A 17911-nucleotide genomic window follows, 5' to 3' on the forward strand; every position below is an offset into this window, starting at 1 on the left:
TAGTGCAGCATTAAGGTCAAGTTACCTAGGTCATCGCTTTGAAATAGCCAGTCGTAAACAGTAAACAACGTTATAAAGTAAGAGTGTTTTATTTCTTGGTTTGATCTTATACAAAGTCTTTGCATAAGATGCCCCCTACTCGCATGTCTCTAAATGAACGAATCAAAATCACTTCATTTGTAGCACTTTAAAACAATTGTAACATCTACAAAGTGGATGCATCCGATAGCGTCACCAGAATAAGGTACCCAACCTTATCCCTATACTATAAACCATTTTGATTATTTGCTCGAACTTGATCTACTCTTATGTCTTCATATAAAGTTCAAGTACTCGAGTAATAGTCATGGATCTTAGTTTATTGGATTTAGGTTATTTCTAAAAACAAATGAGCAATTCATGCATTCAATAACAACTTTGTTGAATCAAACTCTAAGAACATTCATATCGATTAACAAAATAAGTTTATTGTTTACCAACCACGAGTTTTAGGACATCAAACCCAACATTTTCAACTTGGGCTTCCAAAAGGACTCAACTATGTCATTTACTCATCAAACTTTGATAGAAAATTTGTTTGAATGACCCAAAATTTTGGCCCAAAATGCGACCCGAATTTTTTTTAAAAAAATGCCAAATGACCCTTTATTGATGTGAAAGTTCGAGTAAAATTACCAAAACAAACCCACGCACGTAGAAAAGTTCATCTTGTTCTCACTCTCGATGATAATCCATCCACCACAAAGCCACACACTACCGCAAAATGGGTCGCCTTCTTCCCCTCTCTTGCTCTCTCTTGCAGAGGAATGGAATGGATGTAGATTGTCGATTTCGACCAAATTTCGCTGAGGGATGGAACAGATGATGGTTGTTGAAACCATGGAACGAGGGCTATGCTCGGTCTCAAGCGAAAGGGCAGAAATAAAGGTCGCGTTGAAGCCATAGAAGAAAATAAAATTGCACCAGAGAAAAAGGAAAGAGAAAAAGAAAGGAAAATTTATAACTTCACTCATTTGTGACGTCAGCAGAAGGTCATTTGACCTTTTTTTAAAAAAACTGGGTCATTTGGCATTTTAAACCTTTAAAATAGGCTAGTTGTGCAATTTTCTAAACTTTCATATTATATATACAATAAGTTAGTTATTATATTTATATATATTTATATATTATATTTAATTTAATTTTGAATTAAATTAACTGAAATATGAAAATAACTCCATCCCTATTTTTATTCTCCCTCACTTGTGGTGTTGAGAGAGGTTATGGGAGATTGGTCTTTGGCTTGCATTTGACGCAAAAGGAGAAAGAAATTCTCTTTAGTTTATCTCTAAAGAAACTCATGAATAACACACAGAAGAAAAAGTTCCTTCTTGGAGATCGAAACGTTTGCGACCAGATCGAAGGACTATGCGAAGAATTTTGTCTTCAAGGATAAGTTTCTTTAGACTCCAAGCAGTAAATTTATTGATTATGCATAATTTGATTGATTTGAAAATTAGAATTCTGTAAAAAGTTAAAATTGAGATCGATCTCCTTTTCTTGCGAACCTTCACCGATTCTTTCAAATTCCTGGTATTATAGAAGGTCTAAAATGCTTGACCAAGCTTAAGGAAGAAGACGACCTACAAAGAGGACCTAATTTGAGGTGAATGAAGTAGTTTTGTACATCAACTTGTATACGTATTTGAATTGGCCAAAATATTGGGTTGTCAAATAAGGATATTTTTAATATATTGGTATTTGAATTGTTTGGACAGTGATTGTACTCGAACAATGTCACCCGGTGCAAGAAATTCAAGATCTTCTACCCCCAAGACAACAAAGTGTCAATGTAGAGTGAATAGTGGTGCTTGTGGCTTGTCATGTGCTCGCATGCCATCCAAGTGTTTAAACAGAGGTAGTAAAATGACCGAGGTGCGTTAATGCAACTTATTTAGTTAGGAATGTTGGAAATGCTACGGAAAATGATGAAACCAATGAGAGAGTCGCGACCTTGTTCTCATGGTGCATAATCTTAATGATATCGGAATCACGAGGATCAAGGGCATCAAGAGGATCAAGATGCATCATGAGAAACAAGGTCACGACTCTCCTAATCGAATGACCATACTTGAATGACTCTTTAGCTTTAGAGACATTTTTTCTAGCATTTGAACTGATCTCCCATTCACAAATGAGATACTCTCAATAATGCAAATGGAGGGAAGAAAGGGGGATTTGATCTGCTTCTAACCTTTATCTGCTTAATACCTGACAAAAAGAAAGAAAAAAGAAGACCAAATAAGGACATGTTCATAATTGAAAAAATTAGAATACCATATTCATTCCACAAATAGGAGGTTGATTGACATTACAAAACTGACAATAAGCCAAACCAAAAACAAATAAAAGCTGTATAAGTCGATGCTTCACTACAACAAAGGATCATTAATATTCTTTGCATCAGTTAGAAGCAAACTTGAATTCTTCTTACTCGTTCTTCTTCTTTTTCTTCTTTGCCTTCTCAGCGCTCAAATCTGTTCTCCCTCCCTCTTGTTCTTCGAGAGAGAGAGCAGAGAGCCGAGAGCGAGATTCAGATTGGTCAGTGCACGCAAGGATTTCGTTTGGTAATTTCATTAGAGTTGATTTCAACAAAGGGTTGAAAAAAAAAACCCTCATTTTCAAAATGTGGGGCAAATCTCCTTTTTACCTCTCAATATGGGTCCCGTGCAAAAATCCATGAAAACTTCTGCTTTTGGCTGGAGAATCTCCCGCTCAACGGAGAATTTGAAGAAAAAGAAGAAAAAGCTTGTCGATGAGAGAGAGAGAGAGGTAAAGATAGCTGGATTTCAGAAAAAGGAGAAGAAAACCATCAACAAACAAATCAAACCCTCATGTAAAAGCAGAACAACAAAATCAATTCAAAGTCACGAATTCAATCCAAATTCTTCAACAATACTCATCTGAATAAAGTAGTTCTAATCAGCTCCTTAAACCGACACCAAATTCTTCTCCATCCACAAGCAAGGTATCATTTCCCCTAAATCAGATCTCTCCTCCTTCAAACTCAATTCTCACTCACTCACTCACTCACTCCTCCATCTCCTTCAACAATGTCAAGAACATCTCTCCTAATTCCTCTCTCCCTCTCTCTCATCCTCTCGTCTCTTCCACCATTCAGTTCCACCACCAACATCCACTCCGACGCCTGCCGCTCCTTCTGCGGAAACATCACCATCGACTATCCCTTCGCTCTCCAATACGGTTGCGGCCATCCCGGCTACCGCGATCTTCTGTATTGTATGAACGATGTTCTAATGTTCCACATCCGATCCGGATCCTACAGAGTATTAGACATCGATTACGCTTACGAAGCCCTAACTCTCCACGATCCTCACATGTCGACCTGCGATACCATCGTCCTCGGCGGTCGAGGCAATGGCTTCGACATCGAGGAGTGGCGGTCGCCGTACCTGAATCCGACGGCCGATAACGCCTTTCTCCTTATCGGTTGCTCCGCCCAATCGCCGCTCTTCCAAGGGTTCCCAAATAAGCATCTGGTTTGCAGAAACATTTCGGGAATGGGTTGTGAGGAGTATTACGACTGTCCGGCTTGGGATTTATTGGGCCACAGAAGACCGGGCCGGGTTTATGGGTCCGGTCCACCAGAGTGCTGTGCGGTTCCTTTTGGGTCTATTAAGGCTATAAATCTCACGAAGCTTCAGTGTGAAGGGTATAGTAGTGCCTATAATTTGGCCCCGTTGAGGATTAATGGGCCTGATGAATGGGCCTATGGAATTCGTGTGAAATATTCAGTTCAAGCAAATGAAGACTTTTGTCGAGCGTGCCAAGCCACTGGTGGCACGTGCGGGTATGGTACGGATAGTGTTAGACAGGTGTGTATGTGTGGGAGCTCCAATTCTACCTCCACTTGTGATTTTGGTAAGTTGGGACTGATTTCAGAACATTATTATTATTTCTATCAAACTATAAATTTGGTTATATAATCATATAGTCCCATAAAATATCACAAATAATTCTTATGATTTATAAATTTCTCATAAATATTTTCATTTTATCATATTCTAAGAGCTAAATTTTAATTATAAATCGTAAGGACTAAATTCTAAATTTTTTCTAAATCTTATGAATCAAATTTGTAATTTAACTTTTTTTTCATTTTTCATTTCTACGTTTTGGGAAGTTTTGGGAAATTTAGGGTACGTCGTATTGACTAAATTTTATTTTATTTTTCTAAATTATAAGAATCAAATTTGTAATTTAACATTTTTTTATTTCTAGACTTTGAGAAATTTAATGTGGTTTTTTTATCAAATAAAAATAAAATAAAGTTTCAATCCACGGTTAATTCATAGCTTAAACTTAAATAAGTGTACCATTTTAACTTTAAGTCTAAATGTTACTTTTATTTTCTATAATAAAGTTTTTTTAGTTGGTAATACTAAAAAAAATGAGTAGCCGTTTCCTAATTTTGATAACCTTATTATTATTTTATTGTAAATTTTTTTGTTGAAAACTAAGGGTGTTCAAAAAACTCGGTAACCCGACCAATCTGGACTATCCAATCCAAACCGCAAGGGTTGGATTGGGTTAAAAAAATATTAAATTCGGGTTGGGTCAAAGGGTTACCCCATTTCGGGGTCGGGTCGGGTCGACCCGACCCGAATATATATATAAGTAACAAAAAAACAGTCAAATTAAAAAAAAAAAAAACCGATGACCCAATCTGGCCCAACCCAAAAATTTTGGGTTGGGTTGACCCTAAAAAAAAACTAATAGGATTCATTATTAGCCAATATGAATTTTTGAGTTGGTCCACAAAAATCTTTCAAATCCAATCCAAATTATCTACATCCTATTGAAAACATCAAAATTTCCCCTAATTTTCATAAACACAAACATGATTTTTATAATATAGAATATATAAACAAATATCTAAAGTCAAACTAAACAATATAGTTTTAATAACGGTTTTTTAGACAAAATTAGTAATGGTAGTATGCTCATCCTAATCATGTCACAGAATCTATCATTTCAAAACATCTTATTATCGGGAGTTTTTGGTTTTTAAATGTAAAATGGGGATAATAAAATATATGAAATAGAGGAATATTAGGCGATTTTGTATGATTATAATAATTATTATTTTCAAGATTTCGATAAAAAAAAAAAAAAAAAATTTAAAAGAATTTTACTCCTTTCATTATATAAGTTTGAACTTTTATCAGTCTATGCAACCTTTGATTTTATCAAATTATGCAACCTTTGAATTTTACTTCTTTCATTTTATAACTATTACAACTTTAACTTTAAATTTCATAAAATGTTTTAATTTTTAGTTGCTATAATGAGTTTTTTTTATTTTTATTTTTATTTTTTTAACTGTCTTAAGTATTCTAGCTGTATTTTGTTTTTCCATCTTGTAGAGGTTTCCTTGAAAAAATCATTTTTTTTCCCTAATTTTCATAAACAAAAATAGGATTCTTATAATATAAAATAGATAAAGGAAAATTATTTCAAATGATAAAACTGTTGAAAACATTTATAAGCTATAACAAAATTTTAAAACTATCAATAGATATTGATAACATGGATATAAGTGTATCTATCAACATCTATAATTGATAATTCTAAAATTTTGTTATATTTTGTAAATATTTTGATTCATTTTTCTATATTTGAAAACAATCCATAAATAAACAATTAAAAAAAATCAAATAAAGAAACATAGATCTATTAATCATTTAAAATGTAAAATCGAGAGAATAATAAATATGAAATGACTATCTAATTTTTGTTTTATGTTTTCGAATGAATGAGTACATGATCGACGATTAATGTGAATTCTCTTCCTTTAAAACTATTTTTCAAATTTTATAATTTACATAAACATTTTTATAATTTCAATGTATCTAAATTATGAATTTGAAGATTTGAAATTCATGACTAGATAAAAAAGATAAGAATGTTAATAATTATAGTATTTCATTGCAGCTAGATTCAATTCATCTTTTAATTAAAATATGTATTAAATAATGTATTATAAATTATATGAAACTAATAACAATTTTATAATTTTTTTAACATAAAACAAATTCATAAATTTATGAATATATATCCAACCTAATATTTAACCTATCATATATTCATCCTAATATTTAGTATATAACTGCAATTAATTTTATAATTTATAAATACATTCACAAATCTAGCTTTCTAAATTTACTTCAAAATACATATCTAAAAAATATGAAAGGTAATTAATGCTTTCCTTGAATTTATTACTTTCAGATTTATGTTTTAGATTACTTACTAAAGATGCCATTTATTACCATTTTAACTTTTGGGGACAGTACTTTACAACACCCAAAATTATGCTTTTCGGTACCAATATTCCATAAACTCAATTTCATTACGGGGAGCATAGCTTAATTGGCGTAGTGTTCATATTATCAACTTCGTGGTTTGAAATTCGATTCCCTCATCCCACACTTTAATTACAATATCTTTTAAAATATATATATATAAATTTAATTTCATTATTTAAGCTAGAAATTACGCAATTTTCACGTTTCATAGTACCAAATAATTGAGTTACTAAAAAGGATATAATAATTGGGATACAAAATTCAATATAATTGATGTCTCAAAAGTCAATATAATTGATGCTTTTAGATTCTAAATCCTATGACGTGTTAGGCGTGGGTTTAGCTATAATTAGAGATATATAGATATTTTAATTATAATAAACTTTTATTTTTTAGTTATTTTATTATTATTATCATCGTTGTTATTAGCTTTTGGGACTAAATATACTAAACTATATATGTACATGTAATTTGCAGTTATGAGCACGTTACCAAGGAGGATGACATCATGGACAATAATCAAGGCCATCTTAGCAGGTAAAAATATATGGTTGTTAAATAATTTATCTATTTTTTTTTTCTTTTTTTCAATGAATTAATTCACAAATTTAGTATTTAAACTTTTAAGATTTATGTATATTTTCTCTATTATATTTTAAAACTGTAGTCAAATATTTAATATCTAATAACTTCATAAACTTTCAATTTTATTTCTTATAAAACTCAATAATTATTTTTGATCTCTCAAATATAAATTTAATATTATATTTGGTAAAATTTTAAATTTTCAATTTCGTGTATAGTAAATATGATTTTTTTTAATAAATTTAAACGTTTTGAGATTAATTTATAATTTCTAGTATTTGAAGACTAAAAGATACCAAATTAAAAGTTTAAGAACTAAACATGTAATTTTACGTTTTTTATTATACAAAGAATGACAATAAAAGAAAAAAATGAAGCATTTTATTTATTTTTTATTTTTTATTAATAAAAAAAACGAAGATCGAATTTTCACTTAATGTGTATATTAATACCGTTATTACTATTTTTCTAGGAATAATAAGTTGCGAATCATATTTAATTTATGGAATTCAGCATTAAGCAAACAGTAAATATAATTCAACGTATACATCATTTAGTTTTAATTAAGTACTTGCATTCAAAGTAAAAAGTAAATGAGAGAGGAAAACAGAAAATCAACAATTTTGTAAGGTCATGGTCCATGGAATATCCATCATTTATGAGAAAACAGTATATCAAATCTCGTACCAAACAAGGTATCAAAAAGGGGATTCAAATGACCCTTAAAGAGTAAAAATAGAAAATTACCAAACTACACCGCTGCACGGACAAGACAAGTATAAATGTATATAACAATCTATTATTCTTTTTGTTCGTTTATTTAAATCGATGCATAATCTATATTATTATTATTATTTTGAGAGTTTTTGTTTTGTTTTTTTTATAATATGTGGAGTGGAAGAATCATATCTCTAATTTTGATATCGATAAAATAAATTTATGTTAATTGAAATATGTCATGTTATTTATATTGTTATCTTGAATTTTGAATAATTGATTTGTTTGTAAATATAATTATAGGAAGCTGGATGCTGATGTTGTAGACTGAGAAGAACAACTACGAAATATTGCTTGTAGCCAAGCCAAAGAAACTTCTTTGTGCTAAGTTAATTTCCATGGGGCTGAATATCAATACGTACACGTGTACGATGGGAAAATATTTATGAATTTTGAGCAATTTTATAGATTTAATGGGGGCAGGAATGGAATATCATAAAATTTTGTTTTTGTTTTTGTTCTGTTTTCTTTTTTGTGTTTTATGTTTTGTTTTGTTCGTTTGTTTTTCTTTTTGAGATAGAATATTAGGTTGCTGGGAGAAAATTGAGTGGTTTTTGTATCAATTTTCATGAATTTGAATTACATTGAAAATTTAGAAAAGCAAGATTGATGATATCATGATCTGAGTAGAGTGATAGAATTTGAAAGTTCATACTCCCATCATTGTTTTAAAATTTGGTTACCGATGTACTTTAGGTTATGTGGCAACCATTTTGTTTTTTAAAATTAAGTCTAGATATATATATATATTTATTTATTATCTATCTTTTATCAATAGTTTAAAAAACTAAGCCATAATTTTATTTATTATCTATCTTCTGCTTTTCTTGGCTTCCTCCGCTCGCATGACGCGTTAGAGGAGTTTTATGGGACACATTGGTTTAGGAGACTTTACTTCGTTTTGGCTTGCCCTCACGAATGTCATGCGAGCATCTAACTACGGCTAAGTGCCTGTTCCAACTTTAACTCATGCCACTTTGAGGTTTTTTCTTTTAGAGTAATGACAGAGGAGTTGCGTTTAACATTTTTCTATTTTGTTCCCTTTCTTTTTGATGTATTCGGTTAATGCGTCTCAACTAGGATTTCCCTCATCCCCAAATTTGGAGATGAGCTAAATCCTCATTGCTAAAAGAGAAATAAAATTTTGAAAAGGCTTTGAGAGTTCCGAAAGGAGTTTTGACTTAGAGCTTGCATGCGTTAGAAAGAAAACATGTAGTCTTTTTAGAGAAGTTCAGGCTTTGTTGATTTTCGTAACGCCTACTCTATACTTATAGATTTCATATTGTTGATATCATTGAAGTGAGGCAAAGCAAAAAACTAGAAAATAGCTAAAGAACAAAAAAAAAAATATGTTAAGGTCAAACGCAAGGAAAAAAATGATAGAAAATTTTCATTCATTTTCATAGGATAACATGAAATAAACAAACAAGTCAAACAAATACAAAAGATCATCAAATAATTCAAAATACAAAATAACCAATACCCCAAAACTTTATTGTGCTGGCGCGTCATCCCTGTGTTCTTCTTCATCTATAAAGCGCAAAGGGTTTCTAAGATGAGCAGGTAGTGGAGGCAGGGCAAACATTCCGACCAAGACCTGATTAATGTACTGCGTTGTATAAACAAATTGGTCTTGCATTCTTCTTGTTTGCTGCCTTAAGTAATCCCTTAAAACCCTATTTTGTTGTTGAAGACCTTCAATGGATGCGACCAATGGTCTGAGTTGATCACTGATGAAAGTTTTCAACTCCTCAATGTCAGTGTTGCGTTGAGGTGGTGCTGGCTCTTCACTTCTTTCAACTGGGTCTTCAAAATTTACTGCGTTACTCGACCCTAACCTAGTTGGTTCAAAAATGATTGGAGAAGGCACAAAAGTGGGAATTGGAATTGGTGAGGGCGAATAAAGAGGACAAGGGATGTCTTGATCTATATCAGTTGGCTTTTGGTGCGTCGGATCAAAACTCCCTTCTCGCGGGGCCACTGGTGAGTTTTGGAGAGTGAGGTTTAGGTTTGACCACGTTTCTTCATCCGTAAGTGCAAGCTCTGCTTCATAATCTTCATTCTCTGAAGCTTCATCGCTGTGTTCAATTATCTGGATGCGACTTCTTTTGGGGGCGCGTTTGGATGATCGAGGTCTGGCTGCCACTTCTTTACGAGGTAGGGCAGGCTAATGCGGCAAACCGCAAAGCAAACTCCTGATTAACTTGATGTCCATCAGACCGCCGATCTTCTCATAATCATCCCCCAGAGGGATGCCCCCGCATTCACACAGTGTGCAGATCAGCCATGGAAAATAAAGTTGTCCTCGTAGTTTGGTCTTGATGGCTTTGATCTGATCCCTTATTATTCTTCCTACATATAAAGGGATGCACTGTACGATACAGTAGATAGCCAAGACGCGTTCTTTTGACAATGTCTCATCATGCGTTGTAGGCATGATGCTTCTCTTAAGAAGATAATACCATAGATTCGCATTTGGCTTCAAGTTCCTGGTAGCTAGCATCTTTGCTCCATTTTTTAACGTTTGCCATTTGCTTCCAGGCTTGGCTATCACTCTTAACGCATCTTCAACTTGGCTCGGCGTTGGTTGTTCCAAGATGTGGTTGCCTTCTGCGTCCGGATTACTCCTGATGTTGAACACTTCATTGATCTTATCGGCTGAGAAGCGCACCAATACCCCATCAACAAATGCTGTATTTTTCTCCATGTCGAACTCACTGCTGTAAAACTGGTGGACAAGGTTGGGCCAAATTCTTGTGTGTCCAACACATAGCTGATTCCAACCCATTTATTCTATGGTTTCAGTTATGTATGCTGGTAATGGGTGGCGTTCAGGAAAGAAGCCCTTTTTTGCAAGAATATCACTGAACTGACGCTTCCTTCCTGTTGTCTTTTTAGGTAACGCGTCGGTTACATTGTACTTGCCCGCCGCATGTGCCTTGGCTTCCCACGCCAACTCTCTCAATTCATTCTCCAATTCTCTTTGGAGAGCTGACTTTCTTCGCCCTTGCCTTGCAGGCTAATAATGTTCCAATTCCTTCTCTAACGCATTGTGCCTTGAGCAGCTTCCACGCGTTGCATCCTCAGAACCGGATGTTGGCTGCTCTTCTTCCTCCTCCAAAATTAATTTTCTCTTTCTCGTCATTCTCTTTCCTTTTGAGGGCCCTTCATTCGCGTTAGTTTGGCGAGATTGCGACGCATCTGGGCCAACTTCCCTTTCTTCTTCTTCTTCTAACTCCGCTTCGAGCATCATTGCATAGCGCTCCACTTCATCCATTTTTAGTGATGCATTGGGTGGGTCAGAACGCATCATTTTCTCTTCTTTTTGGCCTTGATTCAGACTTACCAAGATAGCTCCAAACACTTATTGCTCATCCCTTCGAGCCAATTCTGCTAGTTCTTCGAGGTTTCGCTCTGACGTAGGACTGTCAAAGCTGGCCTTGGTGGAGTGAATGGTGGGGTGCCGGATGGGGTATGCGGACTTAGGGGATGAGATGGTGATGGGTGAACGTAGCGGTTGGCTGGACGCGTCTGCTTCAACTGGGTAGATGGTGGCTAAGGGTTGAATTGACAGTAGATGAGGTGGACGCACGGCTGGTGATGGTGCGTTATGGAGGTAGGCTGGGATGGGGTCATGCGTCGCACCCATCGGAGTGATATTCGGAATAAATTGTGGTAGAGCGGGCTTGGTATACGGTTTCTTGGCAACCTTGGATGATGAAGGACGCTGCCTTGTTTTGAAGGGGTTTTAGGTTTTTGGTTTTGGGGTGGTTTTGGGCTGTTGGGTGGTCTTAGAAGAAGGGTTTGTGGTGGCTTTGGTGGGCTTCGACCGAGACGGTCGCTGGGAGGTGGAGGATGCCCCGCTGTGCAGAGGTTTATTAGGGACGGTGATTTTTGGGGTTTGTCAAGGGCTTGGGGGAGGCGATGTTGAAACAAACAAGGAAGAGAAAAAGATTATCGGCGAGACGTCTCCAAAGCTCATTGATTGATTCTGGCTATCGTACGCTGAAGACATCTTTGTTGAAGAGTGACCGGAGAAATGCTTGAGCGAACGACAGTGAAGGGAACGATGGATGCTAAGGCTTTTTCTTTCTTTTCTTTTCTTTTTTCACAGAGAACTCGAGGGCAATGGAAGAAGAAGAAAATGAAGGGTCTCGATTTTTATAGGCTGGAGAGAGAGAGAGGGGTGATGTCAAGCGGCGCCTGACGTCCGCATTTAATGCAAAGTCGAAGGGACGTGTATTGGGTTTCCAAGCACTCGAGTGCTTTACATTTTCAAGACGTGTCCTTTCAACTCATGCATTAGACTTAAATCTAATGCGTCCGTTTATTCCCATCCCGATTATACACAACTTTTTTTTAATTAAAAAAATAAGTAATTCTCTAACTACGAAGGCAATAACATTTAGCAATCAATCTTAAAACGCAAAGATAAGCAAACAAAGTAAATTCAAACACATTGATAAAATACAAAATGAAAAAGGAATGAGGAAAGAGGAAGCATCCCTGGAATATGTGTCGATGTGAACACAGGGATGCTTCGACGTGAGCCTCAGTTGGCTTCGCGTAGTATGAGAGATGAATTTTGACGTTCTATGCCATCTTCAAAGTAAGGCTTCACTCTTTACCCATTTACTTTGAACACATTTGTGCCATCCTCCCGCATTAATTCTACTACTCCGTGGGGAAAGATTGTTTTGATAATGAATGGTCCTGACCACTTTGACTTTAACTTTCCTAGGATCAAACGCAATCGTGAATTGAATAATAAAACTTTTTGGCCAACAACAAACTCTTTCTTACTAATGCGTTGGTCATGCCAACATTTTGTCTTCTCTTTGTAGAGCTTGTTGTTCTTGTATGCATTCAACTGCCATTCCTCAAGCTCATTGAGCTGAAGTTTGCATTGATCGCCCGCGGCGTCCAAGTTTAAATTTAGCTTCTTTATTGTCCATAATGCTTTGTGCTTCAACTCTAGGGGTAAGTGACAAGCTTTTCCAAATACTAAAGAGTATAGAGACATACCTATGAGGTATTGTAGGCAGTCCTGTAGGCCTAGAGTGCTTCATCTAGCCTCTGTGCCCAGTCTTTCCGCGATGCGTTAACAACTTTCTCCAGTATATATTTTATTTCCCGATTTGATACCTCAGCTTGATCGTTCGTTTGTGGGTAGTATGCGGTAGCGATCTTGAGCCTAACATTATATTTGGCAAGTAATTTAGAAATGATATGATTAATGAAATGCGTACCTTCGTCACTTATCAGGGCTCTTGGCATTCCAAAGCGCGTGAAAATGTTCCTGGTAAGAAACTTAGAAACAGTCGATGCATCATTTCTGGCACAAGCTACTGCTTCTACCCACTTTGATATATAGTCTACTGCAAGCAAGATATATTGTTGACCGCAGGACAGGGGAAAATGTCCCATGAAATCAATGCCCCAGACATCAAATAATTCAACATCAAGAATATTGTTCAAGGGCATTGCGTCCCTTGATGAGATATTCCCGGTGCGTTGGCAAGGGTCACACTTACGAACATATTCCCTCGCGTCTTTGAAGAGGGTGAGCCTGAAGTATCCACTTTGAAGGATCTTCGCAGCGGTTCTTTGCCCACCAAAATACCCCCATAAGGAGAGTCATGACACTCAGCCAGGATGCGTCGTGTCTCTTCCTCCGGAACGCATCGACGCATGATGGAGTCGGGGCCTTGTTTACAAAGAAACGATTCATCCCAAAAATAAAATTTACTATCATGTACTAACCGTTTCTTTTACTGAGAGTTGAAGTTCCTAGGGAATTGCTTGGTAGTTAAGTAATTAACTATGTCTGCGTACCAAGGTTCCCTGTCTTCAACTCTGAACAAGCTTTCATCAGGAAATGAATCTTTGATTTCATTTTCTTGATCTTGTATTTCTTGATTTTCTAATCTGGACAGGTGGCCAGCCACCTGATTCTTAGTCCCCTTTCTGTCCTGAATATCAATGTTAAATTTCTGTAATAGCAGCACCCATCTTATTAATCTTGGTTTCACGTCCTTTTTACTCATCAGGAACTTTATGGCTGAGTGATCTGTGTAGATGGTTGCTGACACACCAATTAAATAATATCTAAATTTCCGTGGTTGTGTAGTGTTCCTGAGAATCATTCAGTGTCTTGGACGGGTAAAAGATGGGATGTATCAAATTTCCTTTCTTCTGCCCCAACTTGGTACCTATTGCAACATCACTCGCGTCGCACATGAGAATAAAACGTTGCGTCCAATTCGGTGCTATTACTACCGGAGCTGTAGTCAACGCATATTTCAATGTTTCAAATGCGTTGCAGCAGTTGTCATTGAAATCGTAGGGTCGATTTGCTTCTAGTAATGCGCTCAGAGGTCGCGTAATTTGAGAAAATCCTCTAACGAACCTTCGATAGAAGCCAACATGTCCTAGAAAACTTCGTAGAGCTTTCACATTTAATGGTGGTGGAAGTTTAGCTATGACATCTATCTTGGCTTCATCAACTACCAACCCAGCTTTAGATACTTTGTGGCCTAAGACAATGCCTTCAGTCACCATGAAGTGACATTTTTCCCAATTCAGCACAAGATTTGTTACCTCGCATCGAGCGAGGATGACCTCCAAGTTATCTAAGCATGATTGGAATGAGTCTTCAAAGACTGAAAAATCGTCCATGAAAACTTCAACGATCTTTTCCAAAAAGTCAGAGAAAATTGCCATCATACACCTTTGGAATGTTCTAGGTGCGTTGCATAGCCCAAAGGGCATGTGTCTGAACGCAAATTTTCCAAAGGGATAAGTGAATGTTGTATTTTTTTGATCTTCTGGGTCAATCAAAATCTTGTTATAACCAGAGTATCCATCAAGGAAACAATAAAATTTTTTTCCAGCCAGTCTGTCAAGCATTTGGTTGATGAAAGGAAGGGGGAAGTGGTCTTTCTTGGTTGTCGCGTTGAGCTTCCTATAGTCCATACAGATGCACCAGCCCGTGATAGTCCTCGAAGGAATGAGCTCATTATTTCTATTGACTATCACTGTTGTTCCCCCTTTCTTGGGAACGCATTGGACTGGGCTTACCCAGCTGCTATCGGATATAGGATAGATGACTCCTGCGTCCAACCATTTTAAGATTTCTTTCTTGACCACTTCCTTCATTATGGGATTCAGCCTTTGTTGAGGCTCGATTGATCCCGACTTCCCTTCTTCCAGCCTAATTTTATGCATGCAATAAGATGGACTGATGCCACGGATGTCCGCTAGCGTCCAACCTATTGCACGCATGTGCTTTTGCAGCATCTGCAAAAGAGAATGTTCGTTAGGCTCCGTAAGATTCGTGGAAATAATTACAGGTAAAGTTTTATTTGTTCCAAGGAAGGTGTATTTAAGGTGACTAGGTAACGGTTTCAACTCAAGTTCTGGTGATTCCTCTAGTGATGGATGCATTGGTTTCATCCGCTGCTTACTCAGATTTGGCGGCTCTGGTTCTTTTATGTTTTCCTCCAACGCGAGGACCTCGCACACTTGGGTCACTTCTTCTTCAGGCAACTCTATTCTGTTCAGTTGACAATCTTCACTATCCGGGAACTTTAATGCGTTTAACACATTAAACTTCACCTCTTGAATGTCTACGCGCATAGTCAATTCTCCCTTATGCACGTATGTTAAAACTTTCCTAGTGGCTAGAAAGGGGCATCCAAGAATAATTGGTATATCCCTGTCTGCTTCATAGTCCAAAATGATAAAATCCGCTGGGAATATGAAGTTATCAACTTTTACCAGAACGTCTTCAATCTTTCCTTCAGGGTACTTGATTGTTCTGTCAGCGAGTTGAAGAGTAACAGAAGTTAGTTGTGCTTTAGCTATTCCCAATTTCTTAAAAATTGAGAGCAGCATGAGGTTAATGCTTGCTCCCAAACCGCTCAACGCATGTCTTACATCCAACCCTCCTATCGAGCACGGGACTGTGAAGCTCCCAGGGTCTTTCTGTTTCTTGGGTAGTCTGTTGCTTACTAACGCATTGCACTCCTGCGTTACCGCAATTACCTCTGTCTCGCTGACTCTTCTTTTCTTTGTCAAAATATCCTTAAAAAATTTGACATATTTTGGCAATTGATCCAAATCCTCTATAAATGGATATTGATATGCAATTGCCTTAGGATTTTAAGAAAATGCTTAAATTGTTGTTCATCATTCTTCTTCATCAAGTGTCTAGGGAATGGTGCGTTTAGCGCACCGCAAGTTTTCCCGCGTTAGACGTGCTTAGCTCTGAATGGCTTGTTGTTTTAGGCGTTATTTCTTCTTGATCTTCTAATGCCATTGAACGTGTGTTGTGTTCTTTTGAAGGACTGTTGTTTCTTGGATTCATGGTTCTTTCTTCAAGAGCTTTGCCACTTCCCAATGTCACTGCGTGACATTGCTCCTTTCCATTGTTATTCCCAAGTGTTTTAGTGTTGCTAGGCAAAACTCTAGGCTGTCTATTCTTCAACTCACTCGCTATCTGCCCCACCTGTATCTCCATGTTTCTGACAGACAACACCTGGTTTTTTAGCAACGCGTCATTCTGGGCTATGCACTCCTTTAATAGGTTTTCAAGCGGAGATGCTGAGCTCGACGCCTGACCTCCTCTATTAAAGAACTGTTGGTGTGGCTGATGTGTTGGTTGGAATGCAGGCGGCGGTCCTTGCCTTTGCTGCTGGTTCGCCCCTGGGTGGTGCTCCTGTTGATTTCCTGTCCAAGAAAAATTTAGATGGTTCCTCCATCCGTGATTATATGTATTTGAAAATGGGTTGTTTTTAATGAAGCATATTGATTGCGGGTTTTGTGGGCAATCAGCGTAGGAATGGGGATCTCCACAGCCCACACAGCTAACCATGGGCTGCACGAACGTTTCTACCCGATTCATCTGAGTTGATGTGTTTCCTAATGATATGTTCTGCAAAAGGTTGGTCATAGTAGCCACTTGTGCAGAGAGTGTGACTATTGCGTTGGAATCGATAGAATTAACATTTTGAGATCTCCTTTTCCTGTTAGCTCTTGCGTCAGACGTATTGTCCACCCATTCCATGTTGTGCTTAGCAATGCGGTCTAATATCTCCTTAGCTTCAGTATAGGATTTATCCATAATTCCACCAGTTGCAGCTGCGTCGACTGCTATCTGCAATGCTCTATTCAATCCACCATAAAAGGTCTCCATCGGGATAGTTAGTGGTAATCCATGGTTCGGGCAATTTTTGACCAATCCCTTAAAACGCTCCCATGTGGCGCTTAGGGTTTCAGCTTCTTCTTGCTCAAAGTTCATGATCTCTTGATGCCTCCTTGCGTTGTGGTAGGTGAGAAGTATTTTCGCATGAATTTCTCCAGCAACTTCTCACAGGTTGTGATTTCACCAGGCTCTAGTGAGCTTACCCCTTGCTTTGCGTCATCACGCAAAGAATAGGGGAACAAAGATAGCTTGATTGCTTCTGGGGTGATTCCAGGAATCATAAATGAGTTACACGTTTCCAGGAAACATTTCATGTGGGCGTGGAGATCTTCTCCACGACTACCCCAAATTGTCCAGCAGTTTGGAGCAATTGAAGCATTACAGATTTCATCTCGAATCTCGTCCCATCTAGCGTTGGGTATATGATTCCTGGTGAGAAATCATATAATATAGGAGACACGTACTATTGTTCACCATTAGGATCGAATTTTGTGCAGCGTGAGCCAGTTGTTGAGCTAAGTTCTGATTTGCCTATTCGTCCGCCATTTCTTGTTGCCTGTTCTATTGTCTAAGAAGTTGTTGCTTCAACCTTCGACGACGATTAGATCGATTTCTATGTCGGAAGGTCCTTTCAATCTCGGGGTTGTATATAAGTTAAGGAGTGCTCTCCCTGCTCATAAACGTTTACAAGCTTCGGTTTAGCTCGTAATACTCCCTCGGCTGAAGTGTTCCTACAAAAAATACAAACAAAATTTTTGGTTAGTTTTGTTTCTGAATCCTCGGCAATGGCGCCAGTAGTTTTCAAAATTTGTTTTTGTGTTTGAAACTTGGCTAATAATTAAACCATTCTATCCAATTAATATGCAAATCATGGTAAGAAATGATGAGAAAATAGACTAATTTTAAAAGGCAAAAAACAAAAAATAAACCAAAAGGTTACCAAACGAGACCTTAAATTCTGTTTTATTTAGTCTCT

The 17911-nt window shown here is 36.9% G+C and overlaps 1 protein-coding gene, 1 long non-coding RNA gene and 1 other non-coding gene across 3 annotated transcripts; 2 read left to right on the forward strand and 1 right to left on the reverse strand.

Annotated features, from left to right (window-relative positions):
* Nucleotides 1-1701: 1701 nt before the first annotated feature.
* Nucleotides 1702-2826, reverse strand: LOC120083897 (uncharacterized). Its single transcript, XR_005483582.2, has 2 exons — nucleotides 2690-2826; nucleotides 1702-2250 (listed from the first exon to the last, which is right to left on the reverse strand). It is a non-coding gene; the product is annotated as an uncharacterized LOC120083897 (long non-coding RNA).
* A 266-nt stretch (nucleotides 2827-3092) lies between these two features.
* On the forward strand, nucleotides 3093-8348 carry LOC120083896 (wall-associated receptor kinase galacturonan-binding protein). Its single transcript, XM_039039806.2, has 3 exons — nucleotides 3093-3921; nucleotides 6846-6905; nucleotides 7974-8348. The coding sequence occupies exons 1-3, from the start codon at nucleotides 3093-3095 to the stop codon at nucleotides 7994-7996; spliced, it is 912 nt and encodes a 303-aa protein (XP_038895734.1). The 3' UTR covers nucleotides 7997-8348.
* Nucleotides 8349-16942: 8594 nt separating this feature from the next.
* LOC120084348 (small nucleolar RNA R71) lies at nucleotides 16943-17045 on the forward strand. Its single transcript, XR_005483707.1, has one exon. It is a non-coding gene; the product is annotated as a small nucleolar RNA R71 (small nucleolar RNA).
* Nucleotides 17046-17911: the final 866 nt, after the last annotated feature.

This window comes from Benincasa hispida, chromosome 8 (genome assembly GCF_027475165.1).
Source record: "Benincasa hispida cultivar pf3 chromosome 8, pf3_genome.v1.1, whole genome shotgun sequence".
Classification (NCBI taxonomy): Eukaryota; Viridiplantae; Streptophyta; class Magnoliopsida; order Cucurbitales; family Cucurbitaceae; genus Benincasa; species Benincasa hispida.

What these genes read in the sequence shown, in the direction of transcription:
- LOC120083896 (XM_039039806.2), top strand. Translation starts at nt 3,093, where the DNA reads ATGTCAAGAACATCTCTCCTAATTCCTCTCTCCCTCTCTCTCATCCTC. An exon ending in TACCTCCACTTGTGATTTTG is followed by an intron (nt 3,922 to 6,845) that starts GTAAGTTGGGAC and finishes TGTAATTTGCAG; the next exon opens with TTATGAGCACGTTACCAAGG. An exon ending in AATCAAGGCCATCTTAGCAG is followed by an intron (nt 6,906 to 7,973) that starts GTAAAAATATAT and finishes ATATAATTATAG; the next exon opens with GAAGCTGGATGCTGATGTTG.